The sequence below is a fragment of the Chlamydotis macqueenii genome, chromosome Z (genome assembly GCF_036417535.1).
Source record: "Chlamydotis macqueenii isolate bChlMac1 chromosome Z, bChlMac1.mat, whole genome shotgun sequence".
Lineage (NCBI taxonomy): Eukaryota > Metazoa > Chordata > Aves > Otidiformes > Otididae > Chlamydotis > Chlamydotis macqueenii.
In genome coordinates this window covers 69764132-69787289 of record NC_141593.1, presented here as the reverse complement: position 1 = coordinate 69787289, position 23158 = coordinate 69764132, and the positions used below count along the sequence as shown (strand labels likewise).

Below are 23158 nucleotides of genomic sequence, written 5' to 3'. Positions count from 1 at the left end.
GGTCAGCTCGTATTTTGGATATAGCAAATGGCCCCTATAGGGAACTTTAAAGGCATGAGGCATGATGTCTGCTCCAGTTGCACAGCATGGGCATCGTCAGCCATGACTTCAAACAGTTACATGGCATTTGGCTAAGACAGTGATGGCAGGGAGAGAAAAGGCAAGGGAGAAAGGCTAATTACCATTTTTGTAGATCACTGCATCTTCCTCTTTTGCTGCCATTCTGATGAACGAAATATTCACATGCTCTCCCTTATTTGCTGTAACAGTTAACGCCACTGGGTGAAATGAGGCTGAAAACAGAACAGGACAGAGGTATGGGATAAATAGCAGCAGTTATTGTCTCTACCTCGTCTCTGGGCTGAAAGCTGAGAACAGTTCACAGCATGATCCTGACTCAGATTTTAATAATTAGATTTCTTTAGGGCACACGCTGACTCTTTGTCACCAGCAACATCAACTGTATGTTTTGGCAAGGACTGAGAACTCACTTATACCCCAAAACAACAGGCTGCCACTGGAACCTCTGACACAAAATTTAAAAAAATTTAAAAAAAAGAAAATTGGATTTTAACTCAGTAACTGGAAACACTTCCTAACTAGGAGCTCCAACTGTCTATAAAACACTTTCCCAAGGTTCTTCATCTCTTGAGACATTTTTAAAGCAGACTGGATAAAGTACTGGAAAATGTATTGTAGGGAACAAGCTGTTATTGGCAAACAAATACACTGAGTGACTCAGTGGTTTTCTGTTTAAGCTTTATGATGCAGAACAGTCAAGATGATAGTTCAGGAGACCACAGTCATGCAGGGTCTGGGGGAGATGTGGTAAGACAGAGTAGGTCTGTGCTCGTGTTAGTTCACCATGCTCTCTATAAATACCGAGAGTATTGGCTTGCACTAAGAACAAAAGAGAAACACATATTCACAGCCAGTGGCATCTTTTTCAAAATATTGTAATCTGAAAATGTGACTTAATTAAAATTAAAATTCTGTGGGAGGAACTGTCTAGATCGGTGATATTTTTCAATTTTCCAGTTGTGAAGTTGAAATTCATTTTCCTGCTTAAAAATAAAAGTACTTTTATACATTTGTTTATAGTTTTTTATTTTAGAAAAATAAGAAAGTAGTAGATAGAGGGATTTTCACAAAATTTTTCCCTTTTTCTTATCATTACTAGTGAAAAAAAAATCAGAAGATAATTGGGGAAGAGACAGAAAAAAAATCTCAATAAATAGTTCTTTGTGAAACCCCTGAAATGACACCTTTAATTGCAACATTACTTTGAAACAAGTTAGAGGATGTATGTATTTAGTTGGAATTTAGTTGGAATTTAGTTGGAATTTCCAAGGGAAACCTGTGAAGTTTTTTGAGGACAAATTCAGGTTTTCTGACCATTTTTATCTCTCATGTTTTATGCCATACTGTCATTGATATGTCATATGGAAAAAAAAAATCACATAATCTCTTCTAAAATTAGGTAAATTTAACTTCCAAACCACTCAGCTCTTTAGCTGAGTGAGAATATTCCACCTTTGTACTTTCCCTTTTTATAGCACTCAGGGGAGTGAGGCATTGATTTTCGCCAGCCTTTTTGCTCTTTCTGTTTTGGAGTCTGTTTAGCCTTACAGTTCCTCCCGTGCCAGTTCCTCTTGGGTAAGTCCATCCTGCATCTTGTTTTGTTCAGCTCCTGGGAGCTCGGTTCTGCTGCCACCTGCATCCCCAGCGAGGTGAGTGGGACCTTTCCGACAGAAAAACCCACCTGAGCCTCAGCTGGAAGGAATCCTTGGAGAGCCATTCACGCTCCTACTCAGCTCTGCATTTCAACAAGTTCAGCTTCTATTAATGTCGCATTTATTTCACAGGAAATATTTTGTTTAAGGAACACATACACAAGTTAGTATGAACAAGTTAGTATGAACTAGACCACTTATTCGTTAAAAAATTGCCATTTATCGATAGTTACACTTTTTGGTTCATTTTTAGAAAACTGTCGATAAAGTATACTTTGGTTCATACCAATGGTTGCAGGAAACAAATTTGGGGTCTGTGGCTGAAATTTGGTGCCAAAGAAATACATAGAGATAGGATCAGAAAGCAGAGAAAAAAGGATCAACTAAATTTCTATTATATTATATATGAGATAGAGCTGTAAAAAGCGAGTAGGGAAATGCTACATCAAAGTTTGTATGGAGCAAAAACTGTGTATGTACGTCCACAATATTATTTTGTAAAATGTGAGGGAAAAGAAAGTGTAGTGTTCTTGCAGTATTTAATGAAATAATATTTTAATGCTTCCATTTCAGAATGACATTTTAATTAAAAATAAAAGTCTCTGTGTTACAGTGTGTGATATAAGATTAAAGAAAGAAAATTAGAGTAAAAATGAAGACATTTTGATAAATCCCAGGCAACCTCCCTCCTAGAGTTTTATTTCCTTGAGAATTTCTGATATTTTAATTTTTTATTTCTGATTGGAAATAAGACTACTATTGAAAACTAATAATTCTTTGCAGAACAGAATTTCTATCCCTGTGTAGTTGTAGCGTTTATGCTCTGAGCCTCTGCTGTGTGTTTTCATTCCTTTGTAAGTGCTATCCAGCTGATTTCAGCACGACTCTGCCTGCATGGTACTAAGCACATGCATGGGAATCTACTGAGCATTTGCCGTGTTACCTCGGCACGGGTATCTGAACCTACATTGTAGAGAAACAGAGAATTCTAATATAGAATAATGAAATAAGATGTCATTAGAAACAGGCAAACTGAAAGCAGTCCCAGCTTACTGTCAGCTCCTGAGTTAGAAGTTATTTATGAATAACAAATGCATGGTGAAAACCATTATGTATTTATGAAAAGGAAATTCAATAGCTTTCTCAAAAAGGAATTGTGGGTTACAAATGTTCCTAAGTGTTTTAGTTGCAGTGATTTTGGATGAAATTTAGAGACATTATTAACTTTTTTACAAGATATTAAACTTTTGTATTCCCATTTTCTTTTATTTGTATTTGTATGTATATTTGTATTCGCATTTTCTTTGTCTTGCTTAACCGCAAGACTTTTTCTTCAGAGTATTGTTGCAATGGAAAGGAACATACACTCCCTGGTGGGCTCAGTTCCAACGTATTTTTAGATTGTGACTTGTATTTCATGATTTCACATCTCGAATGTGCCAATTCCTTATAGAGACATAACGAACAGAGTTGCAGGGCAAGTGCCATAACATTCAGTTGCTAGCATTTCCATTATTGTCCCTTTGCCCACTGTAGAGAGTTTCTGTGGGGGAAATTCAATTGTATATATGAAAATATACATTTATTGTGTAGAGAAAGTACATAAATTAAGTTTGACTAGGTGCAGAACAGGCTATCTAGTGTTCTATTCCAGATATGTGTGCTGTGTATAGTATAAGCATTACTCACCATACATATGTAAAGCATAATCTGTTCCCTCTCATTGCATGTATGAATATTACATGTGTAACCATAATACAAAAATATAAAGAATTCAGAAGAATGGACTAGTTGCTTTCAGAATGGCACATGTGTAAAAAAAAAAAGAGTAAATCAGGAAAATTAACCTGTATCTCTCATATTATACAGCAAAAATCCTCACTGTATCTGTATATCTGATAATGGGTATACAATCAGGCCGGTGACAGTTCCCACTAAAGTCAGTAGGGCTACCCAAATGATTAACACTCTGAGTGTTTCAGCAGCTTCTTGCCCTGAGGCTGCAAAACAGTGGCTGGATTTTCAGAAGTGCTTCTCCTTCCTGTGCCTTTTGCGTCCTCAATGGGAAACTCAACTCTTGCTGAATTTTTGGTTTTGAAAAACATACTCTGCCTTTGAAAATTATTCAGACAACAACAGTAAAGGGGAAAAAGGCCTGTTTTCCAACTACAGATGCTTTGCCAAACCTCACAGTCCTTCACTGACCTCTTCTTCCTCTTTCTGAGCACTTTAATAGCTTTGAGAATTTCTGTCGTACCTCTTTCTCACCCATTTAGCCTGATTAGATTATACGTGTTCACCAACGAGCTACTAGCTCAAATTTTGTCAGTGAGAGCTTTTGCAGAGAAAATCTGAGAAATGGATTAAAATCTAGAAATTATTCGAAGAAACGTACCTACTGCCGGTGTGAACATTATATTTCTAGTTAGAACATCTGTCACATAGAAAGCTCTCAAAGTTTTATTATTTTAAATTCTATGCTCCTAGGTTCAGAGATACCAAGTGCAAAAAAAATGGTTGGTTCAGAAGACACTCTTCCACCCACCGAGGCTGTTCTACAGGACAGCCAGAGATATGCTCAGCTCACTGGCATTCTGCCACAGGCAGGGTCACATTGACTTTCCATGGACTGTTATCTTATCTCCTCCTCATTGCAGCCTCCTTTGAAACAATGGAGTTGTCAGCCTGCATCTGCAGAGCTTTCTTGATGACCAGTCCAAGCCTTTAAAGACCACATTTGGTCAGAGAAAACATAAGCCAAAGAGAGATGCACTTGTTCTGCCCACCTTGCTTCTAACATCCCATACTAAAATAAATAAATAGGCACTAGCTGTAGCTTGGACAAATGAAAAGCCTTTTTTTTTTTCTAAATTTACTATATATTTTCCAGAGATATCAAGAATGATAATTACTCTTATTAAAAACATATAAAGAAATATTAAATGTGTCAAGTTTTCTCACAGACCAGCTGCCATGGCACAAAATATTAGGAATATAGTGAAGTCTACTAAAAATCAGCTCAAGTTTTAAAAACTTGATTTACTGCAGAAAGTGAGCCAAATTTTTTTGCACTTCTCTGTAGTGTATAGTGATCTCTGCTTTGGACCTTATCCCAGAAGTCTAATGAGGTCCAGAGACAAGCAAAATTTTGCACATAGAAAAATGTGCTTTGGTAGCTAGAGTGCTGGACCTTGGAAATCCCACCTTCTCACCCCACCAGCTCCCTTCCATATTTGCTTTTTCTGCTGTGCATGGCCTTAAAAACAAAACCAAGTCAATAGCGAATTGAATTTTTCTGAGTAACCTTCTTAGGTTCTGGGAAACTTATCTGGAGTTTATTTCCGGTGCTGAGCTGGATCTCTTTTTCCTTTGACTGACACAGACTGTGCAGATCCAGTGTTCCTGATCCGTAGTTTCACAGAGCCTTAGGCAAGGCAGCTTTTTTCTAGGCTCAGGGTGCCCATTTATTAAAAGAAAAGATAGTGATGTTTAGCTATCTACATCTTAGACCTGTCAAGACTTTAAAATGGAAGTATATTTACAAAACTAGGGTGTAGGATGTAAAAAGACCAGTTTAGGAGTTACCACGTGTGTTGTTTTGTGAGGTCAGTACTTACCTTATTTACTACCTGACTGCATTCCTGGCAGTAGCCAGATACAGGCAGAGTACCTACAGATGTCTGACTAACTTCCACAAGGAAATGAGTAGCAGCTAGTATGGACCAGTTGTCTCTGCACTTCAGAAAAAAAAAAAACACTGGCTTGAGCCAAGTCTATTTTTGTTGACTTAAGACTGCCTTGCCTGCTCTGGAGCCACATATGTGCACACTTGTGTCAACCATATATATAATTTCCAGTCTCAAGCACTGACATGCAAGATTCAGATCTGACCATCATACAGTACCTCCCAGTGGCATCTTCATGGTATGTATCCTTGTCACTTCATCCTTAAGCTTCCCTTCACAGTAATAGGCTCCAATAGTTTCACTGGCCTGTTCCCTCTTCCACACCACCGTTTTGGCTGATGCTCTCTTTGAATCTTCGTGAACTTCCAGTGGTTCCCGGTGCTGGTTTGCCACATCCTCCTGGTCTCGGTCGATTGTGATAGACTCACGGGAACGCCACTTGGAAGTGATACAGATAAGGGATGTCTCAGAGTTGCCCACCAGAGGGAATGAATTGATTAGTATGAGGTCCAGTGCCGCTTCCACTTTACCTAAGGAAGAAAGCAGCAAGTGAAAAAAATTTACTGCAGAGTATGTGGCCAATCAAATCATCCAGTACTCAGGATGTCTTGCACAGCTTTTGTGAAAAATGGGAAGTGTGTAGATTAACTATTCTGCTACACTGACTTCAGAATTTACTTTTTATGTCATAAACAGATGGAGTTCATTCTTCTCAGAAAAGGAAATAAGCCTCACAAACTCCTGGAATTTCTTTTAAGAACTGTTGCAGAAGCCCAAAGAAAACCATGTGCTGCAGAAGCAGATAGATCCTTGCACAGTTAGACAAGTACATAAATGCCTTAAGTACTCTGTGTTGCTGGTAACAGGGTCAGTAGATCATAAGGTTGTCAGCTTAATAGTGCTTCTTTTGTGTCCTTTCACAGATTTAATACTTATTAATTTATATGAAAGAGTTATGTCTTTCATTTATAGGAACTGGTAGTGCCTTGAGCACTTGGAGTATTTTTTTCAGCTGTTTTGTGAATTTGGATTAATAATTTCATAATCATTCACATGTTAACCATTCAAAGCCCTAACAGACAGCAGCAAGAACCATCGCACAAAGCAACTGTCACAAAAACAAAGAGCAAGTTGGCGGCGTTAGTAAAGCCATTTATTATGAGGTTAAGTTTAAGTAAATTGAAATGGCTCCCTTTGATCAACAGAACTGTCAGAAACACGTGGAGATGTAAGTTCTTTGAAAATGGTAGGTACAAGCCTAACTAAAACAGTCTCTGGCAGAGAGTTACAGATTTAGTTGTTCAAATGTGCATAGCAGGAGGGAAATACAGCTCTCCTATAATAAAAAAAAATTGCAAATAACAGGCGTTTCCCTTTACTTTTGAAATTCAGGGTAACGAGAAGGGAAACAGTAACATTTTTTCCAGCTGAAACAGGAAGAATAATTGATTTCTTTTTTTCGTCACATCTATTTTCCTGCTTTGGATACAAGTGTATTTGGTATTTACACAGACAGACCCAATACTTAGTGTCGCTCAGCTTCCAAATGTTTCTCTGATTGGAAGGAAGGGGCATAGTCTTAGATAAGGGAGGTCGAAAGGTTTCAGCGCTGGCTGCAGTCTCTGCCTGTGTCTCTGTAGCGCCGGCGGCCAAGGGAGGAGGTCCTCCTCCGCTTCCAACGCCAGCAACTGCTCTGGGGACAAAAGTATCTTGACAGTGCGCCGACACTCGCCACACCCAGCCAGCCTGCCGCAGCTACCCACCCTGTACTGTGCCAGCCCAGATAACTCGCTGTTTCATGGTGAAGAAATGAAACCTTCTGGAAAGGATGCAACAGCCGTTACAGTTAATATTGCATCAAAGTGCAGGTCAATGAGGTCAATCAGTCCTGCTGCACATTACGAAAATAAATCCTTTGGACAAAGTTGAAGAAGTATGTTATAGAAATGAGGCCAAACTTGTGCATTAACGTTACAGGACATTTATCGCAACATTTTTACTTTTATATGAGGAACTTCTGTGCTCTCACTACTGAGGCATCAGCTGAAGGCAAGTGTAATTCAACAGCCACCAACATTGAAAGCAGAGAGATTCCATTTATATCAGCAAGGATCACCTGCCAGGTAGAGATACTATTAAAATCATAAATTGCAAGATCCAGATTTCTGCAAACTTTTGTGAAGCTCAGAACCAAATCTGGATTCAAACTCCACGACTTGATGGGATTATCAGTATTGAAGTCAGGCGGGGTGCTGCAGATCAGAACTGAAATATTTTGACATTTCTGCCTAGCATCCACAGAGCTGCAACCATCTTTCCAATACAGGGAAAAGGGACCAGGTTGCTGGGTTCCTTTGGAGGATGGCAGCTCGTCCAGGGCTCCATTTCCATTTCTCTAGCATTTCTCTGTACCTTTGACTTCCAACACAGATTGAAAGATGAAAATAATACTTCTTCCCCCGTCACCCGATCTCAACCTTTTAATATGCTGAGAAAGAGTAGTAGGAGAAGTCTGAGTTTTGAGGACTAGCTTTCACGTTGCCTTTGATCTCTATGCAAGACATAGAAAAGCAATGTCACATCAGATTCAGGGCATTTGCTGCATACTTCTCTGTTTCTTTGTAGCAATATAAACCGTGTAATTGAGGTATAGAACAACCACAGTTCAGGTGTATTGCTTATTCACGCTTGTGATTATTCCAGATGAATGAAACTCTAGCAACTGGTGGATGGATAGCGTTCTGATCTATTTTTTTTTTTTTTTTGTCGTGTTAGACACCACAGAGTAACCCAGACACCGGCATGAGGCAGACAGAGCACAGATGGAGTTTTGGAGAAACAGTAGAAGGTCTTTCTGGTTTAAAAGGGAGTAGTATCTGTGCATAAGTATGGAATCATACACCAGGCATGATTTGGCAGCTAAGTTTTCACAGATGGAATATATTGCAAGAAGAAATTAAAATATATGCAGGTGAAAGTTTTGCACTAAGAAAAGGTGTCCTTTAGGTGTATTTTGAATAAAAACCAGCATAACAGCACATTGATTTGAAGGCAACTCACTTGTTTGACTCAGAATCTAGCAGGACTGGCATTCTAAAATCAGCCTAAGGCCTCTGAGGTGACAGGAAGGGTTTCTTTGACTCCACTGGGAGTTGCTGTCCTCAGATTGTGGAAGAAAAAACCCAGAAAAGTGTAAAGCACACATACGCTTTATGCTTAGGGATTCCTACAGCATCACTTTCTGGTAATGCAACTTTAACCCAACTGTCCTTACTAAAAAAGGTGTTTACCTAGTCTGGCAAAACTTAAGCTAATTCTACATTGGTGTTAATGAAACCTCTGAGTATGTAAGGACCAAATAAGGACAACAGGATTTACCTCTCTGAGAAAAGCACAACAAGTACAGACAGGAAACATTCTGTCTCCATGTCAGTGACAGTCCTCTGTGCTTCCTTGAAAAAGTCCTTTGACTCCTGCCCCGGTCCTTGAAGAAGTGACCCAGTCAGGAAGGCACTGTGCTGTGTGCGCAAACAGATTTTGAGAACAGAGAGCACTTCCAGAAGGCTAACCCTGGAAATGAGAGATGCCATACAGAGACGATTCATTGCCCGGTATTTATGAGACACACTCACTGTCGTGCAGGGCTTTCAGCCCTTCCAGCACAGAGAAAATGGCACCCTCTAAAGCACTGTGTTTAAATAATAGCACACCTCCTATAACCCAGATGGCAAAGCGAATGCAGAGAGACCTTTGCAGTTCCTCTTGACCAACCCTTAACTACAGGATTGTGCTCTCCTGCTAGGTGATAACGGACTGCAGCTTGCACAGCTTCTCTAGTACATATTTGCCTGGGAAAACTGTGCTGAACAGACAATAAGTGTGTACTATGCTGTCTCTGCAGTCCCTGTGTGTCCTCATTCCGTAACAAATTGCCATTCATAGAGGCACAGAGCAATCACGTTTTCTATGCTGTGTTGCACCAGCAAAACTCAGCCAGGACCAGCTGGGAGAAACAGCTCTCAGAAATTCCCTGGAACACATCCCAGGCACAGTTCTGCCCAAAGAGCAAGAAGTCTCTGATAAAGTTTAAAACATCGCTTCTCGAGACTGGAATTGCTGCTAGACACTAGTTTGGGAGTAAAACAATGACGCAATCTTGAGCTAAGGCAGTTTAATGCCATTGATGAGTAGATATAGCAAGTCTTTCGAGAATAGAAAAGTGTTACGATTTGTCCTTTCCTCTCAGAAAGTCCCTGCCCAAGTAATTCCAGATTTACACTGTTAACCCTTGTCTGGTCCCCAGGAAATCAGGAAATATTCAAGACACTTTCTACCTAATGTGAGGCCTTGGCAAAGCTGACTGTTAATTGCAAAAGTGTTAGTACTGTGGGGTGGCTAACATTCCTCTACCACAGGAAGCAGCCAAAGCAGTCGGCTCCGTCAAGGCAAAGGATAACCGTACCCTGCTGCCCCCCAAGCACATATTTAATCACTACTCCATGTGTGCAAGTTATACTGAGAATGCAAAGTTTTGAGTAAATGTTTTAGCTCTTAGATATTACTGAGTAGTAGTGGAAGGAAATTAATTTTTTAGATGTTAAAAATCTAATGATGTATTTTTTTATATATTGGTAGAGCTTTATTAGTAATTGCTTGAAGTGACTATAAGCTGGAAGTCCTTCCCTTGGCATTTGGAACATAACAGAGGAAAAAGAAGAGCTGTGGTAAGAAGTGGAAAGATTAATACTTTTAAAGTACTAATTATTTAATAAAAGAGGGGAGGGCAGAAAATGCCAGTAAGTTCCACTCCTTTTGTTCATCAGGTGAAGCAAGGAGAGTAAAGGGTGATGTAATTTGAAATGCTTAGGCAGTTCTTATTTTTTTACTGTTGTTGCTGGGAACATAAATTATTTTTGCTATTAAAAGTAGAATCTGTGCTTAGTTTAGGTTTGGTGTTATGCTGAAAGTAAAACAGACATTTGCACATAACACTTATGGCAGAATTTAAAAATAATTTTGAGATCAATAAAAGCATATGACCCAGACTGTCAAGTCATCAACCCCTCCTCCTTCAAGTCTCTTAAAAATCAACATCAAGCACTCTCTCAGCTTGAAAGAGTAAGGTTTTGATTTAGAACAAACCTAACTTGCTAAATAGCCGGCACCTCAGTATTTCTCACTGTGTCTTGTTTTGTAGTTATAAGTTCAGCTGTACCCTCCTTGATTGTGTTTTTCTGTAAAAAATCATAAACGAGATTAAAAGAATTTAACCAATCTATTTAGGAATACAAACGACAATCATGTAAGCCATTTTGCTGTAAAAGTATAGCATTTGATTAATCCTTAGCGAGCTACTGAATAAATTACATCATTGATCTTTTTTTTTTAACTAACTAAGTAGCCAATTTGAAGATAATTAGGATGGAAATAATGCAAGCGAAATAGTAAGAAGTCAGTAAAATAGAGACCCGATCCTCACATCTTCTCTACCTTAAAAAAAAATAAGGAAAAAATAGAGTACTTCTTACTTAGTATTGAAGCTAGTTAGAAACTAACCCAACGCATTAGCTGTTTGCAGATATTTTTCATATGGAGAGTGGAACATGTACCACACCAGAATTTGGCAATCTTTGTTTCCTCTCTTTCTGTGCACTCAACATTTCTCTTATCAATCTTTGTTATTTTTTGTTCATTCTCTAGAAAAGTAAATAATTTGGGGGGACTTTGAAATCATACACTCATTTTATGGGCTCAGCGGTCTCTTAATGTCCTGGAAACTTCATCTGGGATGCAAAGATAGCAGCAGCTCAGGTAATTTCTCCCAGTGACTCAAGCTCTCCTCTGACAGCTCAGTCCTCCACAGGAAATCAAGGCTGAAATTATTGTTACCCAAACAGATTAAGATTCTCTGCCTCACAGCAGCAGCAGCAGAGCAAAAAAAAAAAAAAAGAGAGACTCACAGAAATGCTGCTGGAAAATAGCTCATAATCAAGCAAAAAGTCAGGTTTGACAATAAGACCTTTCTTGTTCTCTGCAGAAAGAATCTTACTACTTGTATCTTACGTGATGCTGTTGGGCAGCTGTGGGACGGCTCACAGCTCAAAGAATACTAAGGACTCTCAGCCTTAGAAATAGGGCATTACTTGTTGGGGGAAGGTATTGCAAAACTAATAAGAGACAAAAAAATTAGTGACAGAACATCGCGTTGCTAGTTAGTAGTAGAGGGAATGCCAGAACACAAGTATGAAAAATAAAATAGTCTGTCAAAGCTGCTAGGGCTAACGGTTTCTTACAGGCACTTGGGTACTTCTGGAGCAGCTGAAGGAAATGCAACTGCCTTCTTGTACAATGGAGTGAAGTTGTTTTCTCTACCTTTCAGTTGTTTCACAATCCACGAAAGCAATATTTTAAAGATGAAACAGACAGAAAAAAACCACTGGTGTGGCTTACTTGGAGTTTCCCAGTGAGGGTGCCTAAAGGCATGTGTGTAAGTAACCGAAGTGTAGAAAGATGTTCTCTCATGACTTCTCCTTAGGCCTGGCTGACCAAAAGCAAGTAAAGTGGGAAACAACAGAATAGCAGAAATTACTTGTTGAACAACCAGCTGACAATGTGCTAGGTAATGCTGAAAAAGGATGAAGAATGTGGGAAAGCTGGAGTAGGACAGGCTGGTAGTTCAGCTACATCTGGCTGGATTTGCAGCTAGCCAAATACAGGTACTGCCAGCAAGAAAGTACTTGCGAGCAGGAAAAAAATATGTCCATAACAACAGTGATCCTTGTAAGCTGCATTATGAAGCTACTACGTATACTGCATGTTGTTTGTTCGCATGTGCCAAGATGAAGCACGCAAAATAACATGTATAATCAATTAGTCTTCACAGGATGTATCAGTGCATACAGCACGTGTAAGGTCAACAGTCTGGAAGTGTCTATGAGCATTGGCTGCTGGATGGACACAGTCTAATACTTTCTTGCCTGTACAGGAGTGTGCACCCTCACTTTGGCACTTACTGAGTTTTCTGAGTAGAGTAGTGGGAGATCTTTCTGGTGCTAAGCACTCTTTGTGACTAACGAGGCTAAGGTCCCTGGCCAGTGGAGCATCTGGGATGAACAGCCAGAAAATAGTACAAGAGAAAATCATCAGTGAGATCAGAAGTGCAGATGGAACTGCATTGTTGAGAGAGACTTGTTACATCCAGAGAGGAAATTAACCAAGCGGCTTCATTAGACAGGCTGACACAATGCAAAAAGCAAATAAACACCAGGCAAGCAAAATATTGACCTTGAAGCAAAAAGTTTACAAGTATTATGCTTGCATACAGAAATGTCATTTGTGAACCTGTCTTTCAAAAATCCTTTCAGAACTTACAAAATGTCTAATAATTACACATCCTAAAAGTGCTTGCATTTCCTAGTGATGAATTATAAAACTGATTTTGATGGATTTTTTTACTTCTTTATAAGCATTTTGAACTCCTTACAGGAAAGTCTCAAGTTCAGACACGAGCTGGTTCTATGCTGTGTATCTCCACCAAAACCACAGTGGAACAGCATCCTAAATACAATCTTGCCAGTAGCACAGGGTAGATAATCCCTTTGAAGGACAATTCTTCGTCACAGTTTCTCTAAGATATTCATCCCTCCAGTCCTAGACAGATCTTGCATCACATTGGGAGCTGACTATGGAGCTATACACCTGTCTCACAGAAGTGGTAGTGCACTCAGTTCTGGTTAATTTCTCCTGTGCCTGCCCAACACCCTCCTCACCACAATGACTTCTTGGTCTTCCATGGAAAGCCGAACAGGAGTTTTTTGTGTTTGAGAGGCAGGCCTTGGCCAAGCAGGCTGAAGTCTATGTGACCAATACAGAGCAGGTTTTCAACCCAGGAAACTCTCACTGTGGGCACATGAAGCACCAGCTCCACATCTCCCTTACCCTAAAGCCAGCTGCTCAACTGCAGTCAGTCTCTCTGACCTCTATGCTCCCTCTTGTCCACATAAAGCCTTCCAGATTAAATTATTGTGAGTATCAGACCATATCTGCAAAATGTTACAACTTTGTGTTTTTTTCCCTGAAATTAAATTTCAGCAAAAAGTAGTCCATCCAACCAGCTTAATCATGACTACATAGCCAAACAGTCTAATATATGTGTTCGTGTGTATATATATATATATATGAAGTCTGTGTCTAAAACAATAGCATATATTAACACTTGTGAATGTATTGTGATTTCATTTCACCCTTTCAGATTTGATTCCTCCAATTCAGCCTTTTCACTCCTAACTATTCCCACTTGCTGCTAAAATGGCCTTTGGGATCACAGCGTTCCTGAGAGCTACTCTGACTCTCACTAGGTCTCAACCAGGCTCACACCAAAAGCAAACTCCAAAGCTAAAAAGTAAAAGTGTAGCAGGCAGAAGCAATTGCTGGGTCTCATAGGTCAAGTACACTTCAGGAAGAAGGAATGAAAACCCTTTTAAAATTTATCTTGCAATTCACATTAGTAGTTTGATAATTTAGGTGTCTAGTCATTAGGCACCAGCCTAATGTCTAGTCAGCATAGTTTTGAAATACTTGAGATTAAAAGCTCAAGCACGGCTTGTTTGTGTCACTGCTTTGGCTGTGGGACCCTCAAAATCCCAGCACTGCAGTTGCAGGACAGATGGTTTGAAGTTCAGGTGCCATTTTGACCTGACAACAGCATATTTGAAGATGCTTACAGAGGCCTAATCCCTTTAATTATGGGCAGAATGACATTCATGTTTGCTGCTACACATATGTACTAACCAGAGGTTAATACAAGCTTTCTTTGGGTTAAGGTTTACAAGGGAAAAACAAGTCTTAAACCAGAATTATTAACACTTTCCAGTCCAACTAAAAATTATGTTTTCTTATAATTCTGAAGAGCCTACAGCATCGTAATGATGTTTATGTGTCTGGTAATGTATGTTAAAAGCTGCTTACCTTTCTAAATATGTTAATAAGTCATATAGTAATGATTATAGATATCATTTATGGGTTTTTTCATAACGCCTACTGATCCAGATGAAAACACAGCCATCAACAGGGATGACAGAGAGCTGCCACTGAATGCCACTGCACTGTTAGCTCCACTGCTACCCTTTCTTAAAAGGCTAATATAACCTTTTGTGTCTTTTACTACATATGGCTCCAACAGTTAAATCACAAAAAAAATCCAGTATTTTTAGAAACTTACTGGATCTAAGACTATTGGTAGAGCAAAGCTACAAAGCTATAGCAGAGAAGATTCTGTCTCTCTTAGAGAATGGAGATATTTGACAATGTATTTATCTCCTTCCAGAAACAGTCAAAGAAATGTGCTAGAAACTGGTTTTAATTGTTGCTGGTTTCCACAAATCTCTTACTGTCAGTGGCTGTCTTGCTAAAATAAGGTGCAAACATGAACATTTCTGAGAGTTAGCCCACAGTGCGAAACTGCAAGCAAATTTCCAGACCATCTAAGGGTTTTATTAAGAGGCAAAATGCGAGTTCTGACATTCATTCCTTGTTTTGTCCTCGGCCTTCCGAGGGAATAGGTGGTTCTTCTTTGGTCAGGATATACCTCGCCACAACCCTGCGGTTTGAATCCATACTTCAGTGTGGATGGCAGGATAACTTTGATTCTAGAAAATGTTGGCTGGAGTAGAATTAACCAAAAGAAAGACACATGGTGGTGCTCAGTCTTATTTCAAGAATCCCAGCAGGATTAAACTCAACGCCTTGTCAGTTTAACTGAATGTTTGCTATGGCAAGAAGTGACTGTATATACAGTGCAAAAGTGAGCATTTGTGTGTATTTTGAACGTTACTCTCCAAATCAGATCTTTAGCTCTAGCTGTGAATGGAGTACCCTTATTTAAAAAAAAAAAAAAATTAAATCAAAGGCCGTTTCTCATAATGGGAACCCAGCCGATGGTCTTCACCTTGGAAAAGGGTGGAGTGGATTTTGTTCCTACACAGCGGCACACCCAGCGAAGCCCAGGATCATCGGGGACGGGGTTAGCCAGTTCACCGTCTGCGCTGAGTGCAACGCCTCCCCGGCTCAGGGAATGTCAGTCCCGCTTTCCTGAACTCCGCCTGCCCTATCTAGAGGAAAGCAGGCTCGCATTGTCTTCCCCCGCTCGCCCCAGGAAACATGATATCATTCTCAAACAAAAGCGGGAAAGCTGACAGATCTATTGAGATGGGTGTGACTCCAGCACACACCTCGCTGGTCAGCCCCTGTGGAAAAGGCAGTGACTGGCAGCTCTTCAGGACCGAGCCGTCTGCACTGTCTGGTTTTATTCCCAGTCTCCATCGCCGACATTTGTTTCTCCTGCGCCTGTGACTTCATGAAGATTGCCTGCTTTCTGTGTCAGTTAAGTGTATGTTACCACATAAAGAAATAGGAGAGGCAGGGAAAAAAAGTTGGGGTAACTGGACTTTCTTTTCTTCTCCATCCGTGAAGCTTACATCACCAGATATCTCCTCAAAGAGAAAAGCTAGAAGAGACCTGAGGGCTAAATAGGTTGAATCAATGTGCAGCTGAAAAATCAAGAAACTTAAGCCATAAAAGAGGAATTGGTAAACAATCCACAACCCATTACAGCAATGGCTAGATAAGAACACTTGCAAACATGCATTCAACAGATTTTAAACACTTTTTTTTTTTTGCCTATACTAATCTCTAGCCTTTTATAGATGCCAAAAGTAACATCTCAAACTCATTTGTCTATAGTTTCATTTAGCTATTAACATGCTGCTAATCAAGAAGATCTGGACATTGTAAAGCAAGTTACAGGGCAATGAGGACTTCTCTCCTTTCTTGCTGCTTTTTGGTTTTCTTTGCAGCACAATCTGCAGTTTTACAGCACGTTACCTTTTTATTGTGAGATGGACTGGAATAACCTATGCATACCTCAATTAAAAGCTTAGGAATGAGTGAAGATTCTAAGGTTATTGTGTGAGTTGGATTTCTCTTTTACAGATTTTTTCTTGGTGTATTACCCAGAAGAAACTGTCTAGAAAATCAAAATATGGATGGAGAAAGCAATACTTAAATGCTGAACAACTAAGAATCTGATGGGAAGAACACAGGCTTCCTCCGGGTTCTGCTTGCGATAGCTTCAGCAAAGCATCTCTAACATTAATGCTCCAAATACTATAAACTAAATTAGCATTATTGTACTCTTACTGTATACCTTTGTACAGATATCTCTTATGCCTAACTTTTGATTTGCTGGACTAACGACATTTGCTGATAATACTGAATCATTCTTTAGCTGTATTGAAGTGTTATTAATTGATCTTACATACAGTGCATTAGTCTGCTCTTTTTGTGCACTGACTTTCATCTAGATTCCAGTTGTGGAATCTTGTCAACAGACTTGTGAAAAACCAGACACTGGACTACCTAGAAATGTCAGCGTTTCCTACTGCACACCTGATTCATAAAGTCAGTCACAGAAAATGTCGACATTTAATCTGTATTTAGAGCAGATACCTACGCAAAGACATCAATGGTTTCAATGTAATGAGCTTTATGAAAAAGTTAATACCATTAGACAGAAGAGAAACCTTGTTGCAATGTGCATATGTGTCAACAAATTACTTCAACAATTAAAAAGAGGTAGCAGCAGCTTGTACACGTAAATAAACCCTCCCCAATAGCCTGGCCACAGTCCTGCCCTCACTTGCTGTGAGAGCACTGCGCAGACATAAGTGGTCTCACCGAAGCGAGCACAACTATGTAAATCAGCAAATAAAAGTGCTGGAGTAAGGAGTAGGGAGTCATGCGTTTTGTCTGCACATCGCGTGAGAAACAAGGAAGGCACGACGGGTCGCCTACAGATATTAAAGCAAAAACTTACCTGAAATCATCAGGCTGAATCCATAGAGAACTAGATGTGCTAAAGGGTCCATGCTTTCCAAAATATATCCATCCAGTTCTTACAGTCGCTCATGGAGTATCCTTTTCTCAGGGCAGAGGTTTACTGGTTGCTCTTCTTCTGCATGGTACGCTGTTTACAAGTCACGGGCAAGAAATCGCAGCACTGGAGCAGGCTGGAGCAGTCTCATTGCTGCCTGAGTACAGGGAGTTTAAGTTCCTTTTTCCTGTTTCCTTTGTAGATTAGGATGGGAAAGGCAGGATCTTAAAGGCATTTTTATATCAGCGGGACTGCAGGGCAGTGCAAATCCCGTCCATCCAGCAATACATCAAAACAGTTATCTGAAGCTGCTGGAGAAGCAGGGGACTGCTGTTGGTCACAGTCAGCAAAATCAGAACAATGGTGGCATCCTCCAGTAGGCGGGAGAGTGAGAGTAAAAAGTTCCCCAGCTAGGTACGGTCGGTGGAAACTGTCATCCCCTTCTCAAAATGCAGATCTGCTAATTTCTCAAGGCGCTATTGTCTTTTCCCTTATTTATTTGAACCACACGTAAGCTGCTGGCTGCAACACATCTTGGCACTCAGTAGTAAAAATATGAAGTAAACAATAACAAAACAACCAGCTGAATCTAGTATAGACCAAAGCCAGCAAACTACTCCATGTGCTTTGCTGGAAAAAAAATTTCTATATGTTTGACAATTGGAAACAGAACTGAAAACTTGTTGCAATGACAAATTCCACTCAGAGTTATTATGACTTCAGTGGGATCAAAATGTCACATCACCCAGGGGGGGCTCAAAACTCAGAAGCTAAAACAAAACATAAGGAAAAATACAAAGAAAGCCACAAAAAATAATGAAATAAATGGAAAGGCAGCACTCAGATACATAAATAGAATTGCAAATAAAGGGCAACCTTATTTACCACACAACTAAATATAACCCATGACAATGTAGCATTTGAAAGTCCTGTAGTTCTGCCAAGATGCTAACACCCAGAATTACGTTTACAGAAGTACAGAAAAGCGAATGTTCAGCATTATTTTGGAAATGGAGTATGGGTTGATCCCACTTTGATTTAGTTTCCTTAGGAAGACCTTTTAGCTTTTAGTTGGTCTAGATTTCACAGAGGAAGTCCTTTATACCCGAGTTCTGTTGCCATGTGGACAAAAGGATGTCACCTACAGCAGATTCAAGTGCATTAACCCAGACCTGCTCCTCACATGTTGCCCACCTCCCCCAAAAATATAACTGAAAGACCAACCAAGTAGGAACTGCAACTGGAAATACACTCTGGGTGCAAAAACAGAATGTGAGATCAAAACACTACTGAAGTTCCATTTTGAGGCTTAAAGGAGGCAGAATATAAGATACCTGGTCTGGTTCCAGACCAAAATATACTCATGTATTTCATCTGTCTTTCATTTTTAAGAAAATTTTCTTCTACACTTACACATGAAGAGACAGTGATTGTCCATACTCCAATTGCACATTAGCCTTTATAAGCCTGCTGGTACAGACCGCTCCAATGTCAGAATACTTAGTGTATTACCAGATACTAAGTGTTATCGTAATTCCTGTCTAGCAGGTAACTCTGTTCTGTTGCCCATTTAACCCACTTCTAACATGGCCTATCATTTTTTTTTTCAGTATGTTTTTATTTGCTGAGGGGTGGGGAGTTAAACAGATTGTTATTGTGAGCTTGGAGGAGTTTTTAAACTTCTCACTTAAATCTCACTCCCCAGGACATAAACAGGTCACTGAGGAGAAATGCATCATGTCTCCATTTTTAATGCAGCTAAGTGCAAAGCAATGCATATCGACTGCTGCTGATACTGATCTTGCGGTATGCAAAATAGTCAGCTATTCACTATTTTTTGAAGAATCAACTTGTGCCTACTGGTCATTTCATCTGCCATGGTGAAAGCAGACAGTGTAAATACGCAATGCTTCACAAATACATCAAAGCTGCAAAGACTTGCTGAATCCAGAAGAGAGGAAATATGTACCTGCCCAGATTAGAACTTGGTTGGGGTACCAGTCTCAGCAGACTCATGTATTTGTTTTAGGTTTCATTATGTAATTTCATTTCTGAAGAAATAAAGAATACCGTCTACGATTCAGCAAACAGTTTAAAACTTGTTTATGTGTAATAAGTGTTTAAGCTTAGATCTGTTTCTATTTGGAAGGCGTTTAAGTCCCACAGCTTGATTATTGCTCCCACTGAAGTAAAAATTAATCACATTATAAGCTTTTGCTAGACCATGAAATTTAAAGGATTTCACTATTTTGGCTTATTCTTGTTCATGTTTAAGTGCCTGCCTGCCCCACCTTCCATATTTTGATCCTTATATTTCATGTTATTAGACTGTGAATCTTCCTAAAAGTAGGTCATGTCAATTTTCTGTCCTGTGAGCTAAAAACCATATGATCTGATCATCCCTCTGATTACTGAACAACACAGAACCGCAGTAGAATTATTCATCCTCTCCACCAAGCAGCAATGATACCGTAGCAGATCCCATACAGGAGCCCATCTCTTTCTATCTAGACCTCAGCTTGAGTTGATGGATCTATAACAAGAGGATCTTAAATCTCAGCCTACATTCAGTGTTACAGAGCAGACTAACTGGAAATAGCCTTCTGGCAAAACCAGTTTGCCAGTGAAAGAAACTGAGCTGAAAGTGAAGGTAGCAGGGAGAGTAAAATATGATACCGAGTTACTTCAGCTTTTGCTGCACATGGGGCTAATAGAGGCTCTTGACTGCAGATCTGGCCAAAGAGCATGCCCATGGCACATCCTCAGGTGGGTACGTGGCTGTATTTGGGCCCCATAGACTGCGCCCTTTTTCTCTTCTAAAGGTGTTTGGAAAGACTCAGAGAGGCTGTACCATTCTACATGACCTCCGAAGTGTTCCCCTCAGGAACATCAGTTCTGTTGGTGGTTAACTGCTAATTAATACATACCAGCATTCACATCTAACTTAAAACCCACCACAGTAGCATGCATGAGTTTTTAAATTAGTTACAGCAGGGAAACAAATTGTCTTTCTGCATGTAAATATAACTCTAGCATTAAAGATGGTTTTTGTAATTCTGTTTGCTGAAGGCTAATTTTGCGATATGTCAAGTGCCCTGAACTTCTGACACCAGGCTTTCCTCTTTAGATAAGCAGCATGCTTGTCTCAAGGACAATCCATTCATACATGCTGTAGCTTATGGAAATATGCGAGGAGGAAAAAGGAACAATGCCACTCTGCACTTTAATCAGGTAGATGTGTTAGCAGAAAGCACATATCCTTTTGCATTATCTGGCCTGTATTAAGCTTTCTGGAAACAAGCCATTACTTTGGCCTTGACATGATGTTAATATGTGTTAGTAGGAGGCCGTAAAGGAACTTTAGGAATTATTACTCATTGCAATCAGCTAATGTGAAGCAGACGCTCATAAATAATGGAGTTCAAGCTTCTTTTCTTAAACAGATCCTGTTCTCCCCTACAGAACAGCCTGTGCCACTAAGGCCAACTGCAGCTCCCAAGCCATCTCTTTTGGGTCACCTGGAAGTCAGAGCTAGCAGCTAGGTGGCCGCTCAGAGGCCGCGTGCTGCTGCTGGTCTAAGCGGTCAGGATGAGGACTACCTCTACACAATGCTGTGATGGTGTAGAAGCAGGAGGGAGAGAAAGGTTTCTGCAGGACATAGCTAAAGATAAGTCATACTAACGGGGAAGGGGTGGTGTGGAGGGGAGGTGATGTTGTAATAGGTGGCTGTGAGAAACTTTCTGGTGCAGTAGAAAAGGTAACAGAGCCTGGTTTTTGTTACTGCTCATTCTCCTGGCTTGGCAGCCTGTGCTGAGGAGGTGCAGTTACGTCTTGGTTTTTCTACTGCCTTTCCTGGATATGCATACTCAAAAGGTACTGCAGGACTGCAAACATAGCTATGGTCAGGTTTTTTTTTCTGCTCAGTGTTTTTCTTTTCTTCTCAAAAAGGAGCTTCTCTTGGATTTTCAGAAGACCATAGTCTGGAAAATGGCTGAGTATTGAGCTGCCTACAGAACAGCCTCAGCCAAAGGGAGCTGTTACTCTCCTGTCTTCTTTGTTAGTGAGATGAAATGGAATTTACTATAGTGAAATTAAACACAAGATCTCATGGGAATCTCAAGTTTCTCTCAAGGGGAAAGTTCAGCTGATGACACAAGACAACAGTACTTTAGGTTCTCCATATCAGTAGTCATTGTGAAGGACATCAGGCTTTCGGACTAAGGTCTATACTCTGGAAAATTTTACCCTGTGAGCCATTTGTATTTTGCTGACATAGGCTTTCTGTAGATTTTAGAATGGCCTGTTGCCAGCAGAAGGACAAAAAAATAGTTTTTGTTTCCCAATTCTTTGCTGACCAAAGGGGCTGAGACTATTTTTAAAAATGCTTGGAGAAAGAAGTGTGAGAAGTGAAGTGAAGAGCCAGCAATGCCACCGATGATGTCAAACACGTCTATGAAGTACATGAGTGAGAAGTAAGCAGGCTAGTTATATCCCACTTAGTGTGTATGAAAAAGGATAAAACTACATCCTTGTTGTCATTACTTTCTAAGCACATTGTTTTCCTACTTTAGAGCATGTCTCCTCTGTTTTTTGAAAGATCTGCTAGAATAGGTGATTCTGAACATGTGCGAAGTTAACCCCAAATCAAGCTTTTCTTTCTGCCAAGATTGGATCAGATTTGGGAGCACAAACATAAGTGATGTTAATACTCCTGCTGTCCCAAAGCCTAAGTCTGGAGACAAATGAGATTCTCCAGTCTGAAAGAGGCATCATCCAACAGGAGGTGAGCAGAGCTCATAAGCAGCTACAGAATTCACAATTTTTCTCCTCTTTTCTCTTACTGCTTTTCTACTTAAATTTTCTACAATATGTTTTGAAGGATGAATGAACCTGTGTACTTATGTTTAATGGCAACAACTGTATATCCAAATGTCTTTAAGATGCTAACATTGAATCACCCCAAATGATGCACAGCAATAAAATATGACTGCCTAAAGTAGTCTCTCGTTAATAAGGCAAATTTCGTATCTGTGCAATTTGGAGAGACAACGACTAATTGCATAAGCCACTTAATGCACATGAAGTTTGCAGATCAGACCATTGCTTTCAAGGAGCAGGAAATGGGTCATGCCAACTAGATCTCAGGGTTAGTGCTTTAATCCATTAAGGTTACAAAAATTTATTCTTAAAATCCTGTTTGCAGGACCCACTGTCTTCCACTGAGTTAATCTCACACTGTTAATCTGATTCTAATGGTAATTTTTATTTGATGTCTGCATCATTTAACTTTAACTGCCATTTGATAAGTGCATCTTAGTGATAAATTTGCTGTCTACCTATCTCTGCTTCCAAATTTATGTCATGCTGTGCGACATAAAATCTTGTACTGATACAGAAGAGCCACGTGTGAATGGTTGGTGAGCTGCAGTGCAACAGCTCCTTCTCCTGAACGCTCCAGCTCTCACTTCAATCTTGGCTCTGTGTGAGAGAATGATTTTTAAATAGCAATTTTTTTTAAGAGGTTGAACAATATAATTTTAGGAATTCTTTAAATATGGAAGTGTGAAAGATATGCACATCTCATCTTAAGGTGAGAAGTTAAAATATAGATTTGCATATAGGTAAAGAACTTCAGTAACTTTCAGCTCAATAATTCTAAAAAAATATTAAATACAGCAAATTTTAACATAAGTCTAAAAGCCATTAAACACATTATTTTAATTTAATTTGGAAGAAAAAGAAGGAATAGGAAGGATACTGCAAATTTGAAGGCTTTATTTGGAATTTTGTTTCTCATGCATAACTGTTGG

At 39.7% G+C, this 23158-nt stretch overlaps 1 protein-coding gene across 1 annotated transcript in view; it reads right to left on the bottom strand.

The window, feature by feature from the left end:
* TEK (TEK receptor tyrosine kinase) overlaps positions 1-17659 on the bottom strand; it is a 44379-nt gene extending 26720 nt beyond the window's left edge. Inside the window, exons 1-3 of the mRNA XM_086770387.1 lie at positions 17292-17659; positions 5638-5949; positions 183-293 (exon numbers count right to left, since the gene is read on the bottom strand). Coding sequence (XP_086626513.1) covers positions 183-293; positions 5638-5949; positions 17292-17343 — 475 coding nt within the window. The 5' untranslated portion in view covers positions 17344-17659. The remainder of the gene's footprint in view (positions 1-182; positions 294-5637; positions 5950-17291) is intronic.
* Positions 17660-23158: the final 5499 nt, after the last annotated feature.